Genomic DNA, 26,323 nt, shown 5'->3' on the forward strand with positions numbered 1-26,323 from the left:
TGTGTGTGTGTGTGTGTGTGTGTGTGTATGCGTGCGTGCACATCATTGACATGTTGTTAATTATCTTGTTGAGTAGTTAGGTTGAGCAAGTTTTGAGAGCTCCAGTTTGTGGATACTTTTTATTGGCCACAGTAGTGATGAATTACAAGACTTTGATTTAAACATTTTTTGGTGCTTATTTTTTTTTAGGGGAAAATTGGTCCTGAAGCTAAAAAGTTTAAAAATATCTAAAATCCTAAAATAAAATTTGCCATATTGGTTTGTTTTTGATACTCAAGGAATCAAGTCTGTTTCTCACAGATTTAAGAAGCTACTAAGCAGTCAGTGGGTGGCACTGTTCCTTCTGGTTTAGAAAAAGAAAAATGCGAGTATTAGGGATGTTCATGAACCAACACCTAAAATGTTTTATTAAATAGCTTATTTTTTTATTGCCTAACTGAATATTTCCTACCCCTCTATATTTTCTTGGAGAAAATGTAGAAATATTTTAATCCCTTCTACTTGTTCTCTATTATTTTCTCTTTTCCACATAAGCCTTCGGTGAGCATTTATCAGTTTGTATTTTCTGGAGCAGATGGAAGCCTGTGAAAGACTTGTGTTTACAAGATAGTTGATAGTATCCCTTCCCAATTCTTGTGGTTTCTTCCTTCTTTGTCTTTCCACCTCCTTTCACCCTTGGGCTGAGAGCATAGTGCTGTATTGCTTCTTCATTCTAATCATCCCTGTTTGTGCAGAGCCCTTTTGTAGACTAGCTAAAAAGAATTAGGAATTGGGATTGTAACAGCTGACTAATGCTTAAAGTAGGTGCTTAGCTCCAGAACTGGAACCTGAAACAAAGGAGAAATATTCAAGTTTTTTCATACTACTGTTTCTTTCTTGATTTCTGTCACAAATGCTGTGTGCTGTCACAGTAAAAACAGTGACCAAAGCAATAGGGGTTGGATGACTCCAGTTCAAGCTGTGGGATGCCACTTTGCTGAGAAGCCAATTCTAGACTGTAACTAAGTGGTTTTATATCTGCAGTTCTGTTCTGGGGAGAGTGTAGGGGTGGGATAGTATACCTTATACCTTATCAGAACCCAGGAAGCCATGAGAAACTGTCTAACAGAGGAAATAGGGGGGTGAGCAGGAGATGGTGTTCTAGTAGTCGCTTATAAGCCTTTCATCCTCTTGTGTTCCAGGAGGGTTACAGGATGTTCTGCCTGTACTCATTAGCTGAGGTTTAAGGCTTTGCCTGTGTAGATAGGTGCAAAGTTACAAGGGGTATGGTGAAGGTGTTTTTCTGTATCTGGAAGCTTAGGCCTTTAAAATTACTGCATTAAAATAATAGAAGTGGAATTTGACTTTGTCATAGAAATGTCATATTTACAGGATTGCATTTCTGACTGGTTTCTGATGCCTGATCTTATTATAAATAGTTTCATTAGTTGAAATGACATATCTCAGATAAGAAAAAATCATTCTGAAGTATGCTAATGATCACTAGTCAGATGCACTTTCATTAATTTTTATTTAAAACAAATGGCCATGTAGGCTGTGGTGGATTGCTCTTAGACTTTCTGGAAGAAACTTGAAAATACCACTGGAATGTGGTTCTCATTTTGAGTCAAGATTTCAAATACCGGTCCATATTAATATATTCTCGGCTTTAAATACTCCAAACCAGGTGGGTAGAGTTGGCAGAACACAGAAATTTAACTCCTTTGTATTTCTTAGTATGTTGATTTATCTGGTAAACTCAGTGACAGTCCGTAAGTCAAGTGTTTTTAAAGCCAAGCGTTACAACTGTTAATAATAGTGGAAGAAAATAAAAGAGTAAAGATTGGAAATATCAAACTGCAGTGCAGGCATTAGGCTAAGTAATACTTCAAGAAGCTAATAGTGTTTGCGGGGGGTGGTGTGTTTATGTATGTGTGCTTATAATGGCAGCAAATGTAAACTACTTCGTGCTGGGCATTGTGACTAAAAATTTAGACAAGTGCGTTGTGACTAAAAAAGTTAGACGTGTTGCTATAAGTGATTCTTGACTTTTGAATTTTGTTGAAAACGTATTACTATGTAGGTCTAATGATTAGTGGAATCTGTAATAATATTGTGAAAAAATTTGTTGATATCTTTGCAGTTAGCTTCTGGAATTTATAGTTTTGCCTGCTCTCTGTGGAATCACCACACAGACACATTCCTTCAACAAGTTTCTTCTGGCAATGAAGCTGCAGTTCTAAGTTCACTTGAACGAACTCTACTATCCTTGAAAGGTACTATTAAGCTTGACATGTTTATTTTTGAAACAGCTTACCTCAGAATAGTGGCCAAACCGTTCCTCTCTATGGATTTTTTTGTTTGCAGTTGCACTAGTAGAAGCATAAAGGGTTAATATTTCCCTCAGAGACAAGGGCTCTTGTGTGTTTCTTTTCTAAGAGTAGCTCTTCCACTTTGTCTAATCCATGAGAGTACACACAGTTCAAATGGTTAGTTTTAAGTTACATTCACATTACTGGCCATGGTTCTGAATACATACCTTTCAAACACTTGCACTTCTTTTTTGCTTCATTTCTCATTCTGGGCTACTGCTGTTCATGCCAACTTTCCTAAACTTCTGTCCTTAAGGCTTAGTTGAGCTCTGTTTCCCGGCTTTCTTCCCTGAGAACTCATCTTTCTTGTTTGTACTTAGATTTTAGAAACTGCTTGTTGGGGTGCTTTGTTGGCCTGTGTTTCCTGATGCTTTGCTTATGGGCATCCCCCTCGCATAAATCTCTTTCACTTCCCTGAGCTGAGCTTATCTTGATGCATGTATTCTAAGGTTCCTTTTCTTTCTAACCATTCACCATCATTTCATTCTTTGTCTTCCTTCTGTTCTGGTTGCTTGAGGGTCTTTTGTGTTTCTTGGTTTGAACTCAGGCGGCCTTTATTTTTCTTACCACAGCTCATTTTGCATTCTCTGTTTTATTTGTAAGCTCTTTTGTCATACTCACCCTAGTACCTTACAGTGGCATTACTTTAGTGCCTCACTTGTATTAAGCAGACGGTGGATGCATAAACCCCAGACTGTCAACACATTTTGATGTGGACAAACGAGAATCATTTTAAAGGACCGTTCACATGTAAAATCCAATCCATTGTACAGGTGGTTTTACAAGTGAATGAGATGGTTTTGTCAAAATCATGGAGGAAACAATTAAAAGGCCTTAGAAATGTTAACTCAAAATTAGATAAATTGATATATAAGATTAGATACACAAGTGTTAGTGAAAGTCGCTCAGTTATGTGCGACTCTTTGTGACCCCATGCAGTCCATGGAATTCTCCAGGCCAGAATACTGGAGTGGGTAGCCTTTCCCTTCTCTAGGGGATCTTTCCAACCCAGGGATCAAACCCAGGTCTCCTGCATTGCAGGCGGATTCTTTACCAGCTGAGCCAGCCACAAGAGAACTCCAAAGATACACAGAGTGGTATATAAGTAGTGTGTTGAATGATTAAGGAATTTTTCATGAAACCCTTTGATTGTAGAATTTTCTTGTCTGACTTCAAAAGCTCCTGACACAAATGTTGCCATACTAATCTATGTTAGCACACTTTAAGCTTTTCAGCACCTTAGCATTTCAAGGTCTTAGATACTCATTTGCATCTCTAAGACATCCTGACCTGGAGAAATCTCATAGCATTTTACTCTAAAATACTCCTCTGTCCAGGTATAAATGTCTGTTCTTTCATGACTTAAATGTACTTAGGACTAGAGCTTTTGTCACTTGTCAGCTTTGCCTTTATACCTGTGCATGTTTAGTGTCTTTTAGACGTGTGTGTTCATTATTTCATTCACCATATTTATAGGTAGGTGCTTGGCACCGAGGAGACAGACATAATAAAATGATTGTGCAAATACATGTAAAATGACATCTGTGATGGGGCTTTACAATGTTATGATGATTGATAATATGGTCAGAAAAGACTTCCCCGAGAAAGTGATGTTTGAACCAAAATCATAAAGGATAAATGGAAGTTGACTGGGTGATAAAAGGAGAAAGAAAAGACTGTCCCAGATAGTGTTGACCGAGGTCCTGTGATGGAAAAGATCTTGTCCAGAATAAGGAATTCAACTTAAACCCTATTCTCTCCTGTTATGATACAGTAACTTGAGTTGTATGTAATTGATAGTATGAAACCAAAGGTATTTAGATATTTGCATTATAAATTTAATTTTAATATACTTCTTTTGTTATTGTTTTTTTATTAGAGTGTAGATTTATAATGTATTAGTTTCTGATGTACAGCAAAGTGACTCAGTTATATATGTGTATTATTTTTATATGTTTTCTGTTACGGTTTATTATATTGAATATAGTTCCCTGTTTTATACAGTAGAACCTATTGTTTATCTGTTTTATATGTAGTAGTTTTTATCTGCTAATCTCAAACTCCTCTAATTTATCCTTCCTCCAAGTCCTTTTCCCTCGGTAACTATAAGTTTGTTTTCTGTATCTGTGAGTCTGTTTCTGTTTTGTAAACAAATTCATTTGTGTCATATTTTAGATTCCACATACAAAGTGATATCACGTGGTATTTGTCTTTTTCTTTCTAACTCCACTTAGTTTGATAAACTCTAGGTCCATCTATGTTGCTGCAAATGGCATTATTTCATTCTTTTTTATGGCTGAGTAGGATTCCATTGTATATGTATATATATATGCTGTGTGTGTGTGTATGTATGTATGTGTATATATATATATACATGTATACACACACATATCTTTATCCCTTTTCCTATTGGTGGACATAAATGGCTATAACCCTAACTATACTCTATCTGAAGGTTGATTCCATGTCTTGGCTATTGTAAATAGTGCTGCTCTGAACATTGTGGCACCTGTACCTTTTTGAATTAGAGTTTTCTCTAGCTGTATGCCCAGGAATGGGATTGCTGGATCATACGGCAGCTCTTTGTTTTTTAAGGAACCTCCATATTGTTCTCCATAGCGACTGTACCAGTTTACATCCCCACCAACAGTGTGTAAGGGTTCCCTCCTCTCCACACCTTCTCTAGCACTTACCATGTGTAGACTTTTTAATCATGGCCATTCTGACTGCTGTGCTACCTTATTGTAGTTACGATTTTCATTTCTCTAATAATTAGTGATGTTGAGCATCTTTTCATGTGCCTGTTGGCCATCTGTCTGTTTAGGTCTTCTGCCCATTTTTGATTGGGTTGTTTGTTTTTTTTTTGTTATTGAGTTATGTGATATATGAGTTATAAGAGTTGTTTGTATATTTTGGAAATTAAGCCCTAATTAGTTGCACCATTTGCAAACATTTTCCTCTTGTTTGTAGGTTGCCTTTTCATCTTGTTTATGGTTTCCTTTGCTGTGCAAAATCTTGTAAGTTTAATTAGATCCCATTAATTGATTTTTGCTTTTATTTCTATTGCCTTGGGAGACTGACCTAAGAAAACATCGGTATGGTTTATGTCAAAAAATATTTTGCCTGTGTTCTCTTCTCGGAGTTTTATGGTGGTGTATGTTTAAGTCTCTAAGCTATTTTGAGTTTATTTTTGTTTATGGTGTAAGAGAGTATTCTAGCTTCATGATTTACGTGCAGCTGTCCAGCTTTCCCAACACCACTGGTTAAAGATTCAGCGTATTTTCTTGTTTCCTTTGAAGATCAATTGACAGTAGGTGTGTGGGTTACGCTGCCTTTACACTTCACCTCATGAGCACTAACTCTTGAGTTATGTAGAAAGCAATGTGGTTTATCAAGTTGTTTTCTTAGTGAAGTGACTTTAAATTTGATAGTATAAAGTGATAGTCTGATGCTGCTATCATGCTAGTTATTACTAAATTCTGCTAGGTGTTTTGCATACATTGTACTATTGAATCTTACCCTATGAATTAGGATTTATAACCACCTTACTTTTTTTTTTATAGTTGATTTACAGTATTATATTTGTTTCAGGTACTCAACCTGGTGATTCAGAATTTTTATAGTCTATGTTCCATTTGAGGGTGTTATGCCATGTGGGCTGTATTTCCTGTTGTGTGTAATATATTCTTGTAGCTTATTTTATGTAAGGGTTTGTTCTCTTAACCCCCTAGCCCCATTGTCCCCACCCCCTTTTCTTTCCCCACTGGAATCACTAGTTTGTTCTGTATTTCTCAGTTTTTGTTGTATTCCCTGATTTGTTTTATTTTTCATATTGTATGTTTAAGTGATAATATACAGTATTTCTCTTTTTCTGTCTGACTTATTTCACTAAGCATAATACCCTCCAGGTCTATCCATATTGTTGCAAGTGGCTAAATGTTATTATTCTTCATGTCTGAATAGTATTCCATATATATCACGTCTTCTTTACTATCTGTGTAACCACACTTTATAATTGAGGAATGTACGATAAGAGAAGTTGCCCAAAATAATACAGTTTAGACACTGGAGCTAGGATTTCTAAGTCTAGATCTGACTTCAGATCTATTACCCTGCTTATCTTCCTATGTATATCAGTTTACTCATAAAATGTGATGCTTGTAATTGAGCACTGTAGTCTATTCCAGATTTGGAATGGAGTTTAATCTTTATATCCCTTTTGGAGATACTGTATTTTCATTAATGTACCTTAAAACTGAATGAAGCTTTTTCATCACCGTTGAGTCATACTTTATGGAATAGAAGTAACCTTCTCAACTTCGACTTATCGGTATTATTGCAAGTGAGAAGTACTAACAATTATGTAAATTGAACTAAAATTTGCAATGTGGCTTTAGAAACATGAGTACTTACAAGTGAGAAGAACACTGCTTCAGAGACAATAACTTGGCTTTAGTTCCATCTTTCCCACTTGGGAACCAGCCAATGACCAGGAGTTACCTTTCTTTATCCAAGCTTGATGAGTCTTTTATAGTTATGATTCTAATAGGGGAAAATATGAAAAAATAAGGTTTGAGTAAAGCTTGATTTTACTTTTCAGTGCTGCGTAAGTTAACTGTTAATGGAGTTGTGGAACCTCATAAGAATATGGAGGTGATGGTAAGTAAAAGAAGTCATTTTTTTTTTTTGTAACTTTGGAAAAGTGCTTGGTATTTCCTGCATGTTATAAAGCTTATTCTATTTACTTGGCATTCATTTAAAAGTTTTTTTTATTAAGTGACCACCTAATTTCTTTTTTTTTTTTTTAACCATTCTGTATATGTTATACTATACTTTTAGACTTGTGGTCTGCTTTCAGACATACAGAAAATATATCAAAGCAACTATTATGTGAAAGGGAGGAACTAGAACTAGGCTGGTTCTCAAGATGCCATGGTTCACTGAGAGTGTTTATTTGAATTTGAAGTCAAGAGAACTGTTAGGAGTTTGAATGCTGCGATAACATTACTAGGGTCAGTGTAATTGATTTATATTCTTCATATTTTCCTTTGTCTGTTTTTCTGTACTTAAAATGAGGTATTTTTCTCTTGAATCATAACATTTATTATTTGTTCTTTATAATCAATTATAAATATATGTATATGAGAGGAAAGCTCCATTGGTAAGCCCAACAAGTTTCGAAGTATATTCATTTTTGTATCCCGGCATCTACTTTTTCTATATGCAAAAATGTATAGCTGCATATATTTTATTCCTGAACAAAGTGGAATTGTATCACTTGTTCAGATCTATATTAGCTTTCCCAGAGAGTTTAGGTCAGCTAGAATGTTACTCTGTGAATTGCCTTCGGGATGGCACAGGAAGCTTGGAAAAAGTATATTTAATTGGTTCTTTAGGTTTGTCCTACTACATTTACATTTGATCAGAGTCACACTTTTATTTTTTTGAACTTTGTGTTTCTGTAAGATTTTGCTTGAAATAATGGTTCTATTGTTAAAAGAATTAAAAACTGCTAATATACATCATTATAATGTGAATACAATTTTTTTCTATAAAAATATTACATGTCTTTTTAAAGTTAAAAAACTTAGAAGAGGAAGCAGAAAATAATAAATCATTTAAGAACTTACTATGATAACAGTTCTAAGTTTCCTTTATAATGTTGTAAACATACTATTTTAGATATACTTTCTGTCGTCCTCAGTTTTATATGAACGAGACCTACATGCTGTTTCCTTCCTTGCTTTTTCTTAGACTCAGTGCATTGTGGATATTTTTCGCATGTCAGTAACATTGTTATATATCATGTTTTTAATGATTTTATGCAAAATACGATTACTATTGGCATGCAATTTAAAAAATAATAAAATTAATCACAGATTTTCTATAATTTACTTGCCCAGTGATCTCTTTTTTTAAATATAAACTTATTTATTTTAATTGGAGGTTAATTACTTTACAATATTGTATTGGTTTTTGCCATACATCAACATGAATCTGCCACAGGTATACACGTGTTCCCCATCCTGAACGCCCCCCTTCTCCCTCCCCGTACCATCCCTCTGGGTCGTCTCAGTGCACCAGCTCCAAGCATCCAGTATCTCTTGATGACATGTAGTTTGTTTCCAGTTTTTAATTGTTGAGCAATGATATTAAAATGAACATTTGGGTGCATATGTCATTGTGTACTTTTCTAGTGATCTCTAGGATAAATTCTTAGAAATGGAATTGTTGGGTTAAAGTATATCCACATTTATGATACTGATGTATAATACCGCATTACCTGAAGATATATGAAAGCCAACCCCAGTTTTCAATACTGATAACATTTAAATGTTTTGGTTGGCCAGAAAGTTCGTTTCTGTTTTTCCATAACAGCTTTTGGCCAACCCAATATTTATGTTTATTGCCATGCTATCAAAAAACATTTTCTAGAAACCAGTTTGACAGCTCCCTCAGTGCCCTCACGAGAAATGTAAGTTCCATAAATGCAGAGACTTTTATTCACTCTTCACTCCAGAGCTTGGGATAATATCTGCTGTATAAAAATGCTTAGTAGTTATTTAAGCAAATGACTGTATGATATGGTAGAAATATATCAGAAGGCTCAGTAATTATATATAATATTCTGAGTATCATAAAATTAAAATATTGAATATGTTTATCAGTTTCTTTTCAGTGTAAATGAACTGATATGAATCACATTTCTATAAATTAGAATAATAGTTGTCAGTGGATACTCTCCATATTTTGTGAGCTTTAGGCTTTTCCTTGAGTCTTTTGTCTCAGAAGCTGTATGTCAGCTCCTGTTCAGTTAAACCTGCTGTATTGTGGTATTATTGATTAGTTGTAAATAAGAATAGAATTTTAACAAATTATGGCCAACATTTCAAATAGCATAAAGATCTTAAAAATAAAATGGGGTGTAAATGATGCTTAAGAAGCACTGTATACTAATGGTGAGATTTGGGTTTCTGGAGGCAGACAGATTTGGCTTTGAATCTTGGCTTGGTCTTTTCATGATAACATGGCCTCAGAATATCTTCCTTGGTACAGAGTTTCTCTTTTTGCAGTATGATGATGAAATAATAGTACATATCCCATTGGATGTTGTAAGGATTATGAGAGAATGATTTTTGAAATGAGTTCAGCAGCTAATTAAACTGTTCTGTAAGTTGCCATTTGATGATTATTTTAAGAGGTTCTTATTATTATATAACATTAGTCTAATCAGTTGTCCAATTCTATAAATTCCTGATCCTCTTGATGAACTTACTAAAATTGATGTCTTTCATAAGTTTCTGCTCTCTTTAGAGAACCCTGACTGATGCACTAATTTTGTTTAAAAGAGAATAAAATTCCTTCTATCTTGTAGCTACTGTATGGGACCATTGCATTGAGCTTCTGTATAAATTTAACATGCGTATGGGATCTTGGTGATTTTATTTTTGCTATATTGAAAATTCTGCTATTCATCATCCTAGAAATTACTTTATTGTTAATTATCATTACTTATAATTTATTCTCAACTGTGTTTTAAAAGACTGAAGTAGTATGAAAATGAGAGAATGATGAGATAGCCAGAGGATGAAGCAGTAGTGAAATTGGTTGTTGTTCTGAGGTTTTCTTACTATGTTATCTACTGTGTTGCATCATCTTTTAGGAAGGTATAAAAGAAAACTGCAAACACTGTCTGTTTGCTATTAGCTTTCATTTAAAGTGAAAGTGAAAGTGAAGTCGCTCCAGGCTCCTCTGTCCATGGGATTTTCCAGGCAATAGTACTAGGGTGGATTGCCATTTCCTTCTCCAGGGGATCTTCCCGACCCAGGGATCGAACCTGGGTCTCCTGCATTGTAGACAGACGCTTTACCGTCTGAGCCACCAGGGAACACAGTTGATAATTCAGTTTTTCATTTTCTGCTCAAAATGGCTGAGAGAGGAATATTGACAGAGGAAATGTTTTATGAGTTTTGCATGAATCCAAAGATGGATACTGTTTAAGAGACTGGTAGCAGCCCCCTAGACCCCAGTGGTGATAGTGAAACTGTCTAAGTGGCGTTTTAGCTTCTGTGACTTCAGGTGATGACATCCTAGGTGAATTGTCTCAAACTCAAGAATTGATGAGTGAGCAATATATCTCTCTATTTCAAAGAAGAAATAACAACATTCTGTTCTAGTCAGTCATTCATCAGGAAAGTGTATAGTATTTTGTGACAAAAACCTGGACTATCTCATTTGCTAAAAGGACATGTGACATCTTTTATGATGTTTATACACCAAAATTTATTGATATGGAAAAGTCTATGATATTGAAATTCTTAAACATTTTAATAAAGTTTTTTTTCAGTACCCCTTTATATTTATTTCTGCAAAGTTTTCATAACATGGCTTAAAAAAAAACAGTAAAAGGTGTTTTGGACCCATATGGTAAATGGTGATTCTTGCCTCCTCTGATCTCTGAAGGCTAATGTAACCGAATACTTGAGATTGAAAACCTCTGCCACAAATAGTTGATACCATTTATTCATATTAGGAATACTTATTATTGCTAAATACCATTCCTGGCTTCTGGGATAGAACAAAGCAAACAGGCAAAGTTCTTGAATCTTAAGGATCTGACATTTTAGGTAGAGGAGGATTATAAGGATTATAAAAGTCCTATGGAAAAGAAAGAAACAGTAAGAGGAATAGAGGATATTTAGTGAAATAGAATACTTAATAAATAATTTTTTATTTATTGCAAAGTGATTTAGGTTATTGAAGTGAGACACTGAGGAGATGAAATACTGTTATTTTCTTGTGGAAGATTGAAGGCATTATTATAGTAATGGAATGATTTTTACTTTATCTAATTTTAACTTTTTAATATGATATGATAGGTATATTCTAGTTTCCCTGAGAAAGTGTATGGTAAATTCTTATACAGAATAAATTGAAACCCTTCAAACATGTTTTTCTTTTCTAGGCTTTTTTACATGGAATATTTGAACGTTTAAAACAATTTTTGGAATGCAGTAAGTACTTCCATGATAGTAGTTTTTACTGTGGAATCCTTTTTCATTAGTAGCTTCTGTTTGGCACATGCAAATCTCGAGGGGCTGAAATCTTATATCTTGATAATTAATTATCTAAAATTAAATTGGAAGCTCAGTTTTGTCTTCATATACCTGTTTTGTCCTAAGTATTGAAGAAGACTTTTTCTAAAAAAATATATTTTGTATCAATTCCTTCTTCCCTATTTCTACTGCTCCTACTCTGTTCCATGCAGCTGCCCACAACAGCAGTATGTTTAGCAGATAATCATTGCATATAGGCCCTGTACCACATGCTGTTTAGACATTTTGTTGATTCTATTTTTTTTAGTACATTTAGTATATCTGTTTGATATAAATATCCTTAAATGGTACTTTCACTGTGCAAATCTCTGGTCTGCTAACCATTACTGACCGACCTGTACAGCCCTTTCTAATCTACTACCCCATACAGAAGAATTTACTGTTTACATTTGTATTGTGTTATGCTGGTGATCTGCTATCCTTTTCTGTTCCCTATGATTATAAGCACCTTTTCTCAGAATGGACACACACGCCACACAGGATACACACATATATGTATATTCTTGCACACACATATGTATAACATGTATGTGTGTGTTTTTTATGTGTGAGTGTATTTGGAGACTTAGTACCCTGAGAATATACCTTAGTGTACTCACTTTTGGGGGAGTTGCTGATTGTTTTGTCAGTCATTTTCAGTTTAGTAGAACCGTTATTGAGTCTGTTGATAGGTACTATAAGAAAGCTCATATGATTTCTTTTTCCTTAAAAGTAGTCATTTTTCTTTGGTTTTCCCCATGGGAGAATAAAATAGAAGAATAGAAGTCCATCCAGGAGAGGAGAATGACATAACTGATGAGACAGATTATGAGGCGTATGATTAGGGAGCAGGCAGGATAGTTGATGAGCTGATGGACGTTATTCTGAATGTACAAAAATTAATTACACCAAGAAAATGATCAGAAGAAAATTGTTAGAAGATTTAGGAAAAATAAGTATGTTAATCTTTGAATTCTTTGTTTTTATTTATGTTACTTGAAAAGTATTTTAACTATGACAACATGGTGTTACAGATAAAATTGCTACCTTTTTACTATGAAATGGTCTCAGTGTTTTAGGATTAATTTTGTGAAATATGGCACTGAGCATTTCTGTGTCAAGTGTAAGGTCTTGCTTTCTAAAAACTTAATTGTTATGGTTTACTTATTTATTTGTTTGGAGTAGGGAGTGTACACTCATGAATTCATAATGCAAAATGTGTAAAAACATATCTGACAGTATTTTTGTAAAAAGTTTTGTCATTGTCTTGGTTGTAAATTTATAGAATATTATTAACTCGTGCTAATATGTCAATTGTATTTTTAATAGGTAGAAGTATAGGTACAGATAATGTATGTAGAGATAGACTGGAAAAGACCATCATTCTTTTTACTAAAGTGGTAAGTTTTTTTTTTTAATATCTAAATTATGTTTTCTCAAGTGAAATATAGATAACTTGAATTTAGTAAAGAAAGTGATGTTTTTTAAGTGTACATTTTTGATTTAGTGTTAAAGTAACTTATTTTCTTACTGTGTACAGGAAAGCTAAAAAGCCCTTTGTATCTGAAAGCCTTTAGAATACATATAATAACTAAATTTATATATACCATATGTCAAAGTGTATAAGTCACCTAGATGTAAAAAAATCAGTCCTAATAAAAGAGAAGTTGATTCCTCAAAGTCTCATTATTCTCAGACCCACTGGAAAAAGCAGAGATAAAAAAGATAGTGCAGCACAGCATGAAGTAGGTAAGATGTTACAGTAGATAATACCAAAAAATTAGTATATTCATAATGTAGTTTATCATCATTAATAACACATATCTTTTGAATAGAATTATATGGGTACACTGTCTGAGGCAATATGTATATATTTCAGATACAATTATTTTATAAAAAAATTAATGGATATAGACAGCCAAATCCACAACACAGAAAACTCTACAGGAAATGATCTGTTACTGCAACGATGTGGTCACATCAGGCCTCATTCTTCCATAAGAAGTTCCCATTTTGACAATAAAAAGTTCACGCTTGAAAAAAAGAGAGAACCGACACTATTGAATCCTTATTCAAAAAACCAACTATTAAAAATTTGTGAGGGAACTTTCCTGGTGGTTCAGTGGTTAAGAATCCCTTCCAGTGTAGAAGATGGAGGTTCAGTCCTTGGTTGGAGAACTAAGATCCCATATGCCACATGGCATGGCCAAATAAAAAAGTAATAATTTATGAAATTCATGTTTATAATCTCATGACTTTATTAAAGCTTTTAAAATTGGAACATTTTACATGTGCCTCCAAATAGAATGTGTTAACATATTCCTTTGTTTCTAAACCCCTTCTCCTCCCATATTTCTTAGAAATTTCTAGTTAGATAAGAAACTTGATCACATTCAGGCCTTTCTTCTTGTTTTTTTTTTTTAATGATGGGAGGGAATGGAGTAGGGTGACAGTGACAAGAATATTTTACAGGCGATGCTGTGTATTTCCTATTGCATTACACCAGGAGATGCACAATGTCTGATTGCTTAAAATTGTTTATTGAGTTATCCATTATTAAATTCTTCAACAGCCTTTCCCTTGATTCTTGCAGCCATTGATGATCATGGCTTAGATCTTTTGTTTGAATAGGGGTTACAAAATGATGGCATTCTAATTTTATTAATATTATTCCTTTTACATTTATTAGCTGGAATTCTTCTATATAGAGGAAGTCTCTCTCATCAAATATTTGATACATTGACATGCAATTGATGCAGGATACGTTTTTGATTATTTGACTTTATTATTTTTTAAAGGCCTTTCTTGTACTTTTGGTATCACATTTGCTGATTGATATAGAATTAAGTATGAAGTAAGTTTATTTTGAATCTTGTAGTAGAAGTAATAGAAAGTTCAGATGATGAGATACAATCTGATTTATTTCACATTGTATGGTATACCCCAGGGATATATTACCTGTGAAACTGGACTTCCCACCAAGGTTCCAAACTTGCTAAGTGTTTATTACCAGTTATTAGATGTACCTATGAATGATTATATTCCTGTGTGAATTTGAAGAAAGTATATTAAAATTTTTTTTCTTATAGCTTTTGGACTTCTTGGATCAGCATCCCTTTTCATTTACTCCTCTAATTCAGAGATCACTGGAATTTTCTGTAAGCTATGTGTTTACAGAAGTTGGTGAAGGTGTTACATTTGAACGATTCATTGTCCAGTGCATGAATCTTATTAAGATGATTGTCAAAAATTATGCTTATAAGCCATCCAAAAATTTTGAAGGTAATGCTTTACTGGTAGTTTTATTTTTTTCATTTCCTTATTTTAATCTTAGTGTGAAGTAATTGCTATTTTTATGTAAGTTTTTTGAAGTTCATTTAAGTCTGAGAAATAAACTATTGCTGGGACATGAAATAGAGATAAGGATTAGAGCTTTTGGTATATAAATGCCAGCTTTTAAAAGACATACGGTGCATTTAGTGAACTACTGTCTTTTGTAACACAGTAGAACATCAGTTGAAGCCTAGGTCTTTTAAGAATTAAGTACTTCAGTAACCTCTATAGCTCATTTGTAGACTGTATTTATTTGTACAATTAAAAGTTTTCTTTTGATCATATATAAGGTGATTCTAGGCAGATTCTGTTGCTTCTAGAATAGGTTAAACTGTTATATTGCAGTTGACCCTTGAACAATGCAGGGGTTAATGAGTATAACTTAGAGCTGGCCATCCATAGCCACTGTTCCTGTGCATCTGGGGATTCATCCAACCGTGTACACTGTAGTTTAGTATTTACCGTTGAAAAATATCTGAGTGTAAATGGACTCACAAAGTTCAGGGGTCAGTTCTGTTTGGAATTCATTCATGTGTATGTGTATCATGATGAATGAGAATGTCTTGTAGAAGAGAAAGAGAGACATATAGGTAAGCCACTTCAAAATATGATGTGATAATTAAGATGGAAATGGACTAGCCATAGTGGTAAGATAGAAGCAAGACTGATGTGTGTGTGGTATAAATAAAAGCAAGAGCATCTTTGAGATATGTCCATAATACAAATGAAAATTTATATACTGCTATTTAGAAGGTATTCTTAATTTGTTTCACTATCCAGCATGGGTAGAATGCTTGTCTGTATAATTGACTTGGAAATTTTATTTTTCTAGATAGCAACCCTGCAACTCTGGAAGCTCATAAGATTAAGATGGCATTCTTCACATATCCTACTTTGACAGAGATATGTAGAAGATTAGTCTCTCATTATTTTCTGTTAACTGAAGAAGAACTGACAATGTGGGAAGAAGACCCGGAAGGCTTTAGTAAGTGTCAGTTTTCCAGTTTTTGCATGAATTTTTCCTCCCTTTCATCAATAGATACCATGTATTTGATGATAGGTATAATAACATTGTATTTTAATGTAGTGCTTTTGTTCTGAGAATATAACTTTCAAAAGTTAGTTTATTCTCTCTTTACTAGCCATTAGTACAAATTGAGAAGCAGAAAATGAATGACTTGTTCAACTAAATAGAATTTTTTCCAGAAAGATAAAATTTTTTAGAGTTATATAGTTTAAAACAAAAATATGAAATTAATTGTCTTTCTCTGTTATCAGATCACTTTCTCCTCTGTGGTTCATTCTTTATTAATTTTTATTTGTAGAAATTTTTACTTCAGAAAGTAGTTTGGAGATGAAAATTTTTCTGAATTGCTGAATGGATTACCTATTTAAGATATTTTAATTTAAAATTAATTTTTAGATGATTAAAATATTTCTATAGGAGATCTGTTTTAAATATAATTTATTTTTTAATTTATTTTATTTTTGGTGGGCTTTTCTCTAGTTGCAGAGCGTGGGCTTCTTACTGGGGAGGCTTCTCTTGCAGAGCGTGGGCTTCTTACTGGGGAGGCTTCTCTTGCGGAGCGTGGGCTCTAGGGCGGATGGACTTCAGTAGCTGTAGCATGAGGGCTCAGTAGTTGTAGCTCCTGGGCTCCAGAGCACAGGCTCAGCAGTTGTGGGTCACGTCCTTAGTTGCTCTGCAGCATCCTCCTGGATCTTCCTGGTCCAGGGTTTGAATGCGTCATCTCCTGCATTTTTGAATGCGTATCTCCTGCTTTGGCCAGTGGATTCTTTACCACTGAGCCACCATGGAAGCCCTGTAGGGGGTCTGTTTAATCTAGTCGTACTTTAGTAGTAGGTAGACTGTCAGGGCCTTTGCTACAGAAAATCAAGGAGTTTTGTGCTTGATAAACTACTTGGGTGTGAGTAAAGTGTGTGTCATTTATTAGGTTGGTGCAAACATAATTGCAGTTTCCAACCACAAATTTTACATCATCATAAGTAGGCTCAAACACACCTTTATTAATCAAAATAGGAACCATTACAATCAACACATTTCTTGCTTATGAGAAATGTTTGTTTATTCCTGTAACATAAAAATCCATGCTTTGGGATTTGAAAAACTCCTAAGGAAAGCATATTCTGCCTCCTGCTGGTTGTGGAAGCATTTTCCTTGCAAAAAGTTGTTGAGATGCTTGAGTAGTGGTACTCAGATGGTGAGAGAGCCGTCAGGTAACTATGGCTTCGATGGTCCTCTCAGTGGGTTGTCGTTAACTTCTGGTGGCTGGCTCCTCATCTTCCAGACTCTTGTTTCTTTGCAAAATCTCTTGAGCCACCAGTACACTTTATGTTCATTAGCAGCTCCCGGGCCAAGTGCGTTGTTGATGTTGTGAGTTGTCTCCACCGCTTTATGACCCATTTTGAGCTCAAATAAAATCGCTTCGATTTGCTTTTTGTCTAGCATCATTTCCCTTGTGTAAAATAAATATAAACAGCAAGTAAGAAGTCATTAGCAACAAAATATAGAATTAAAAAGGTGATACACTAAGGTGATGGGTAGCATAACCACGGTTATTTAAGATTGCATTTCAGTATTAGGCAAAGTTCAACAATGGAAAAGCACAATTACCTTTGCACCAACCTAATACTTCTGCCGTGGTCAGACATGGGTTAGGTTTTAGCCTCTACCCATCCCTTTGACTGGATGCCTTTTTGTAGTTTTACACATGTATTTCCAATATTTTAAAAATATCATAAACATTTTTCTAAGACTTACCTTCTTTTTTGTTTAGAAATATTTTAATCCGTTTAGAAAATATAACACTACACTGTATAATGCATATTTTTTGCTTTTGCTTTTTCTCGTAGCTAAACTCTTATGCTTTATATTGCTTTTTTAAGGTAGTAATACCATATTATAATATGAAACACTGAATTCCCAGAGTTTTAAGAGTTCTGGAAATATTTTACTTTAAATATAGAAAATTTATGGATAATGTGACTAATCATTTAAACTTGTTAAACATCACTATTGTATGAAATGATTCTCAGGATTGTAATGACAGTGTATCACGTAATGTTACAGACTCACAGAGTGACAAATACTTTGAGCTTTTCTCCATACAGAGAGTGTGTGTGTGTGTATATGTTTGGTTTTTGGATGTGGCATGTGGGAGCTTAGTTCCCCGACCAGGGATCGAACCCATGCCCCCTGCCTTGGAAGCCTGGGATTTTCACCACTGGACTGCCAAGGAAGTCTTCGTACAGACTTTTTAACGAAAGTGAGAATGCTTGTGGTTACGAGCACTTTGATGTACACAGATGTCATCTGTAACTTATGGTAAAGAGATCTGTGTAAGGCCTTGTGTGCCCAACTATTTGCTCTGTGTTATTTTATAATAATTTGCAACTGTATTATATTGATATTACCGAAAATCTTGGTTTTCCAAACTGAGATTTTAGAAACATCATTATTGCATTTGTGGAGAGCATCATTTGTCATATTTTTAATTGCAGCAGCGGAAGAAACAGGGGGAGATTCTTGGAAGTACAGTTTGAGGGTGAGTGTTGATTGAAAGAAAAATTGATGGGGAAAAGGTTAATGCTTCTGTAAGTTTTTTTTTTTTTCACTTGTGTAACTCTTAGTAGAGAATGATACTATATTGAAGATTTCAAGCATTAAGTCAGGTAGGAAACATTTATTATTGCAAGAGTCCATATTTGAGAAGAAAGCATCTAATTAAATTATGAACTTGAATCTGAAATTTATTTGTTAAGTTGGAGGTTTGCAAACTGAATTTTTCTTCATTTTACAAATTGGAAATAATTGTCATTGCAGAAATAGGAAATGTTTTTGAAAGTTACCTTTTTTGGCTAGAAACATTTTTTTTCCTCCTAAATATTTCAGTAATTATAAAGCTTCTTCTGGTACATTATTTCTCTTACTACCTAGTATAATTCTCAGAGACCAGCCCATTGCTTTCAGTTATAGAATTCTTTTTAAATATACTTTATTGATATGGCTAACATTGAGGAAGGTTTATCAAATGTGGACTTTGAACTGTTCTCTTTTGAAGACTTTTGTTTATATAATTTGCATTATCTGTTTCATAAACTTCTATAGAACTTAAAAGTTTTATAAAAAATTTTTTTACCGCTCTAAGTTTTTAAAACTTTCTCTTATGGAAACTGTTAAATATATTGAGAAACAGAACAATATCATGAATTCTATATCCAACACCTGTTTTATCAGTCATCAACTCATGGCTGGTCTTGTTTTGTATGAGTACTCCTTCACCTACTTGGATTAATTTGAAGCAAATATCTGAGATGATGTATCATTTCATTTGTTCACATTGAAGTATGTACATTTGTAATTGAGTTTAAACATAAATCACAATACCTTCAAAATTTAATTGTATTCTATTTTATGAAACAACTAGTGATTTAGTACTTTTAAGAATGAAAATGAGTCATTCTTTTATGTAATTAACATTGTGATTTTTGTTTTTAACATTTATTTTTAACTGGAGGATAGTTGCTTTACAATGTTATATTGGTTTTCTGCCATACATTAACATGAATCAGCCATAGGTATACACATGTCTGCTCACTCTTGAACCTCCCTCCCACCTCCTACTCCATCCCACCACTGTTGTCACAGAGCACCAGGCTGAGCTCCCTGTGCTTTACAGCAACTTGCCATTAGCTATCTATTCTACACATGATAACAATGTGATTTCTTTTGCACTTTGTATCTGTTAAAGAAAATACAACTCTGTGGTGAATTGAAGTCATTAATTGCTGTTGTTACTTATGTCACTGCCAGGAAAAGTAAATAATTTTTAACATACTAATTCTTAAGACAGTCATTTATAGTTCTGAATCTATAAGTAAATGTGGTTCCAGATTGCTTTTTAAATTTAAAGAATTAAGTAAAATGTAAATGGAAAATTTTCCTCTCTGTAGTTTTGCATTTTTGCATGTATAATGCCAAATGATTGAAGTAGTGAAGTAACTTTTCCACGTTATTAATGAAATTATTATAATTTTATTTTATTTCCCATTGGGTTTATGAAAAACACTAATAAACTTTTTTCAAAAAAACATCAAGAATTGGAAACATATTCAGAGTTTTAAGAATGAGTATTCTTTGCATAGAATTAATCATTGCAATATACCATTGTTTTCATTAGAAACTTATTTTTTTCCCAACAGCCATGCACTGAAGTATTATTTATAGATATATTCCATGAATATAATCAGACTCTAACTCCTGTACTTTTAGAAATGATGCAAACACTTCAAGGTGAGGTATATTTTGTGATATTTTGATTTATCTATTAATCAGTGTTCAAAAAAATATTTTGAGTTCCTGCTATGATGTGTTTCCTAGATCATATACCAGACATGAATTTGAGAAAGACTGAATGTGTGCTTTTCTGAGAGAGTAGCCTTCAAAATAGAAAATAAGAATGGCAGTTCACAAGTGAGACAGGCCTTGACTGTGATAGTTAGATTTTGCTCTAGTAAGCATACTGAAATGGTGGGCAATCATGTATATTGCTTGGGGGAAAGAATCTATTTGGAGCATATTGTGAGAAGTACTGGGTGAAAAAGTTAAAATAATAAGTGTTAGATTCATGACGGTAGGAGTGGAAAAAATGTAATGGATTTAAGAGAGAACTATGAAGTGAAATGGGTGGCACTTGATCATAAGTAATTATTTAACTATTAAAAGTGATTTGTCATTTCTGACTATTCTGATATAGTGTAAATTTCAGGGAGGAGGCCTTGAATACATCTTTTTTGCTCACCCTGTTCCCAATGTCTGGTACACAGAGTAACTGTTTGTTGATTGATTGACTTTTGGCAGTTAACTCACACTACTGGGCAAGGGAATCTTACACAGATTATTTGATTGATTTGGGCAGGAGTCGAATTGTAAGGGATGGTAGGAGGATCTCCTGTAGAGAAGAAGATTCTTGATCTTGTTCGTACCATCAGAGGGTAGCTCATTTTTTAGGCTTTTGTTTTCTCAAAAATCTAATGGAGTGTTCCTGCTTAAATTATAAACCAAGGGAGTAAATGAGCTATCCATCAAGTTTTTTTGTGTTCATTTAAAAGATAATGTGAGCATTCATTGTAGTTTCATATAGATTGATTTCTGATGTACAGTTATTTACTAATTTCTTAATGCAACATTATAGATTCTTAAATTTGGTAATATACTGCTGAAGTTACCTTTTTTGTTGTTGTGTTTAGAACATTATTTCCGTTTTCTCCCATCCATGTATTTTTATTAAACCACTTCAGGAGATTGGTTAAGCTAATTAGGTTACCCTCTGGTAAGCTGCTCTGTGATGGTAAGGTTTACAGTGATTTCAGAGTTTAGTTATTTTCTTTCCAGTTCTGGAGTGATTTACTTATATAGGGCTGTATGCTTAAGAAGTCATATTTAACAGCAGAAAAGTGCTTTGATAAACTTGCTAGGAATCTTTCTGTCCTAAAGAAATATACTTACTGAGTAAACTAAACTGTGTTCTTTGTGTCTTGACTGTGGTCTTCTCCTTCAGGATAGTCGTGCAGGGACTGCCAGCTCTTTATTCTGGTTTCCATGTTACATAATGGTTCTCATTTACATTTTTCACTTTGTTGTCAAATCTTTAATGTATTGTCATAACCTGGCTTATTTTTTATATTTAGAAAAATAAAACTTTATGTATGAATTGCCTATTCTTGTTCTTTTTTTTTTCCTATTGTGGGATTCATTTTTATTCTTTTTTAAAATATTCTCTTATGATATAATACAGTAGTTAGCAATTTTACATATATTTTTCTAGAATGTTGCTTGATGTAACATTTTCCAAATATGTTATAATGGTTTCTAAAGCTGTAGTATGGCTCTACGTGTTGTAACTGTCTTCTCTAATGATGATGATAAAAAAACTTAAACTTTCTCTTATATATTTAATATCCACAAAATACATTGTAGTTAGCTGAACTGAGAAACTAACAAATTGAGTTTAAGTGTTTTTTAAAAACTAGTTTTAATTTACCCTTGCTGATAACTTGTTTTTTCAGGTCCCACTAATGTGGAAGATATGAATGCACTATTAATCAAAGATGCTGGTATGTTAAATGAAAATGACTTAGAAACATTGATTTGTTCAGTAGGGTGTGTCTGTTTTGTGGCAGGTGTTATGCTCGGAGAGTTGGATTTTAAGGATATTTAAAATTTAGGAATTATCTGGTGATAGAGAGTGAGCAAACAGTTGATTGTAACAGTACCAGTTGATTAATGCTAGAATAGATGGTAATCAGGTACAGTTGATTATAACATAATATCAGTTGATTAATGCTAAAATAGATGGTAATCAGGTAGTGCCGTGGAAAACTACAAGGTATTAATAATAGTTTTGGTGTACCCAGGGAGTGTCTCGTAAAGAAGTATTCTGTGAGGACACAGGATAAGTGAGGGTTAATAAGTGGCGAAGGGTGGTTCCGGATAAAAGGAGCAGTATGGACAGAAGCTTGAAGGGAAGAGGGACAAGCACAGTTAACTTTTGAATTAGAAGTATTTGATTTAATTGGAACACAGTGTTTAAGGGGTTGTGGTGAGAAGAGAGGCTGGAAAGAAGGTTATCAGGGACCTTAGCATAAATTCTTGCATCCATTTGGAAGCGGATGTTATTTTTATAGTTTGACATGAATGATTTTAAACGAGTGTATCTTTCTCTTTGAAAACACTGAATATTTAAGAAAAACACAGAGTGATGTAATTTAAATGTTTCTAAAATGTTTGTTTAAATAATTTCCTGGATTAACATATTGTAGATTTCCCTTTATTAACTTATTACATATTTCAAAATAGTCTTTAAGACTTATTTTCTTACATAAGGACAATTAGCACTTGGCCCAGTATTTGAAATTAATTCTTTTTTTAAAATCTTCTTCTTAGTGTATAATGCTGTTGGATTAGCGGCTTATGAGTTGTTTGACAGTGTTGATTTTGATCAGTGGTTTAAAAACCAACTTCTTCCAGAATTGCAAGTCATTCACAATAGGCAAGTATAAAACCTTGTGTTTGTTATACACTTATCTTACCTTACTGATTTTCTAATGAAGACTAGAAGGTGTTAAAATGCCTAAAGTTTTTAAAAAATCATAGTATGACTTAGCTAATAGTGTCTAATGTAGAAAGGAATAAGACTTGAATCTTATAACTGAAAAATAAGCAAAATCATTTGTTATTATGTTATTTTACTTCTAATATGAATTGTGACATGTCTGAAGTATTTGATAAGATAGTTTGCAGGATGAAATTTTATGCAGAGATAATGGAAGACAGGGATCTCTGAATTCTAAAGATTATGTACAAGAGGAAGCCAGTTGAGACTTAGCAGAGGCTAGGGCTGATGTCAAAAGGAGCATAAACAAATAATATCCATGAAAGGTGGCTGTCGGAGGGTCACAGAGCATTGCAAGTCTGTGGGGGAAAGAAATTGCAGTGGCACCATGGCAGAAAGCGTTTGGAGACACTTGAGGCTTGTTTTAAGGTGTCTACTTCAGTAGTAAAGATCAATCTGACAACTTAGTAAGTAGGACTTTTGCCCGATTTTAATTTTAGGTAATGAATGAGTAAAATGGAAGGGGGAAAAGCATTTCATAATTTGTATAAATTTTTCATTTAAAATTAGACACTTAAAATTTTTCAAGAGCCTTTTTTTCTTATTTTGAATTGGGAAGTTCTAGGGATTTATTTCTGTAAATGTGGTACTTATCAGAATGCTTAGTATACAGTCATAGAACAGTTAACATGGCTACCTTAATACATGAATAGAGAACCATTCATGTATGGATCATTTTATAAATATTTAGAGCAATAGAATTGTGAGCTAGAGATGCTTTAAAGGTAATTTTCACCATTAAGTAGCTATCCTTTCAATTTTCAGTCAGTTATTAAATCATGAAATGTTTTCAGCACTGGGATTTGCTGTGGCCTGTTGGGGCAGTGGTGATTAAAATGTTTTTCAACTCTGCCCTCTGGTTGCTGGTGAGACTTTGATGGAGAGAATGCCTTCAGTATTGAGACAGATTTGCAGTTTGATTGTCCTTAAATCCTAGAGGCTATTTAGTCTAGACCCGTGCTATCTAGTACAATAGCTAGTATATGTGGTTACTGAGTACTTAAACATACTTAGTGCAAATGAGGAAATGACTTTAATAAATTAAAATTTGAATTTAAAACTAAAGCAGTGTAAAATATATATTGATGACATATTGAAGTGATAATATATTGAATATATTGCAATAAGTGAAAATGTTAAATTTTCATATGTATCTTTTACTTTAAGGTGGGTACTAATAAATTTAAAATTGCATATTTCACTTACTTTATGTTTCTTTTGGACAAAACTGGTCTAGACCCGTATTTCTTAAACTTTAATATGTGTATGAATCACCTGGTGAACTGGTTGAAATGCAGGTTCTAAGGTTTAGGTCTTGGTCAGATTGTGTGATTCTGTCATCCTTCCAGCTAATGATCCTGTGGTCTGGGATTCACACTTTGAGGAACAAACTGACCCCTACTATTAACTTTGCCTAGAAGTGACTGTCATCTTAGAATCTGAACCTTTCTGAGCTTCATTCTCTTTGTCTCGAATGTTGAATGTGGTAATCCCAGAGATCTCAGTCCAAAATTGAAGATTCTGTGATTCCTTCATATACTCTATACAAGTCTTGTTTACTTCTACCTCTGTGGCTGCTCCAATCGTCCCTATCCCTTGAAAAGGCATTTTTTCAGTTTTCTGTCCCCAATACTATTTATCTTAGTGAAGTGAGTGCAAGTCGCTCAGTCATGCTGACTGTTTGTGACCCCATGGACTGTAGACTGCCATGTTCTTCTGTCCATGGGATTCTCCAGGCAAGAATACTGGAGTGTGTAGCTGTTCCCTTCTCCAGCGGATCTTCTTAACCCAGGAATCGAATCCAGGTCTCCTGCATTGCAGGCGGATTCTTTACTGTCTGAGCCACCAGGAAATGCTGTTCAAATCTCATCTCCCTCTGCCTGCTCTTCTCTTTTACGTTTTTGTGATCCTAGTCTAAAGTTTTATGGCCTTTAATTCTTTTAGATATGTTAAACATTTTGAGAGCAGGAAATGTACTCTTTATTGGAACTTTAATGAGTAATTCTTTATATGTGTTTAATAATCTTAAAATACTGTGATTTTCTAAAAGTTGTGTTATATTCCTTAGTTTACTACATTGTCACCCAGAAATATCATCTTGCCACTAAATAAATATAATACCGAGAGTTTGTATCTACAATTCTTGGGCACAGGTGGTTTTTCCCTTTGCCTAAAGAACCTTCATTTTCTTTAGCAGATATGGCCATAGAGAAACAAGTGTATGTACATGTTACTGTAAATGTCTTAAGTCTGGAAATTTCTCACAGTGTTTTCAAAATAATCTTTGTGAGATGAACAGAATTGGGATTAGAAAATTGAGTACCGAAGTTCCTTTATTTTTCTTATTATTATTACTTCTTAATAGCCTCTCCTGCCTCAGGGTTTGGGACATCAGCTGCTTACACCTATTAAGATGAACTCTTTTTGGTTACTTGAGGAATAGAAGTGAATTTGGCTTTTATGTACATATCTATGTTGTAATTACTTAATACAAAATAATCAGATTTATAATATGTCTGCTAAGAATTTTCAGTTTTTTAGATCAGAACTTTGTTGTTAGTATTTGTACTGTGGTACATTTAAAAGTAGCTTTTAGATTTTTTATAAAATGTATATTGCTTTCTTATTACATTTTAGATTTAAATGATGAAATATGCTTAGTGAAATAGGCTTCTTAAAATATATAACGTTTTAATTGCATGGTTTTCCCATCTAGGTATAAGCCATTGCGGCGCAGGGTGATTTGGCTCATCGGTCAGTGGATTTCTGTGAAATTCAAGTCTGACTTAAGACCCATGTTATATGAAGCAATATGTAACTTGCTTCAGGATCAAGACTTGGTGGTATGTTGCTTAAATGTCTTAAAAGAGTTCTTTATAAGTTTAACATATGTCAAAGTTCAAATTCAGAAATGGTTTATATCTTTCTTTAGAATGTTGGCAGTCTTTCAATGCTGTAGTTATTTCTTGGTAAGAAGTTTGATTTGAAGGAAGAAAGTCTTTTTAATGCCGTTTGTCCTTCTCATCACTAGTGAATGAAAAAAAAAAATTAACCAAAGTCTACTAATCTGTAATTATTTATAATTTTTTAATACAAATAAAAGAAGGCAGTTTTCTTTAAAAAAAAAAATCCCTTTATAGCTTAAATATCCTTTTTCTTATTCACGATAGAATTTGTAATTTTTACGTTTGAGCTAACGCCGTAATCTGTTTTATCCTTACTGTTGATTCTTTTTTTGTCTTTCAGTTTTGAGAAGTTTTTCTTCTAGGACTTTTTCTTCATGTGTAGCATTTCGCATAATATTCTTGATTTTGTGTTACTGAAAACTTGATAATGGCTTCTTCATTGCTTT

At 33.7% G+C, this 26,323-nt stretch overlaps 1 protein-coding gene across 1 annotated transcript in view; it reads left to right on the plus strand.

Moving 5' to 3' along the window:
• Positions 1-26,323, plus strand: part of IPO11 (importin 11) — a 196,238-nt gene that overhangs the window by 42,648 nt on the left and 127,267 nt on the right. The window contains exons 6-16 of the mRNA XM_040262582.1: positions 2,123-2,255; positions 6,952-7,010; positions 11,317-11,365; positions 12,776-12,846; positions 14,536-14,728; positions 15,612-15,764; positions 18,299-18,342; positions 20,000-20,090; positions 21,866-21,913; positions 22,743-22,848; positions 25,688-25,814. Coding sequence (XP_040118516.1) covers positions 2,123-2,255; positions 6,952-7,010; positions 11,317-11,365; positions 12,776-12,846; positions 14,536-14,728; positions 15,612-15,764; positions 18,299-18,342; positions 20,000-20,090; positions 21,866-21,913; positions 22,743-22,848; positions 25,688-25,814 — 1,074 coding nt within the window. The remainder of the gene's footprint in view (positions 1-2,122; positions 2,256-6,951; positions 7,011-11,316; positions 11,366-12,775; positions 12,847-14,535; positions 14,729-15,611; positions 15,765-18,298; positions 18,343-19,999; positions 20,091-21,865; positions 21,914-22,742; positions 22,849-25,687; positions 25,815-26,323) is intronic.

This window comes from Oryx dammah, unplaced genomic scaffold (assembly GCF_014754425.2).
Source record: "Oryx dammah isolate SB20612 unplaced genomic scaffold, SCBI_Odam_1.1 HiC_scaffold_20, whole genome shotgun sequence".
Classification (NCBI taxonomy): domain Eukaryota; kingdom Metazoa; phylum Chordata; class Mammalia; order Artiodactyla; family Bovidae; genus Oryx; species Oryx dammah.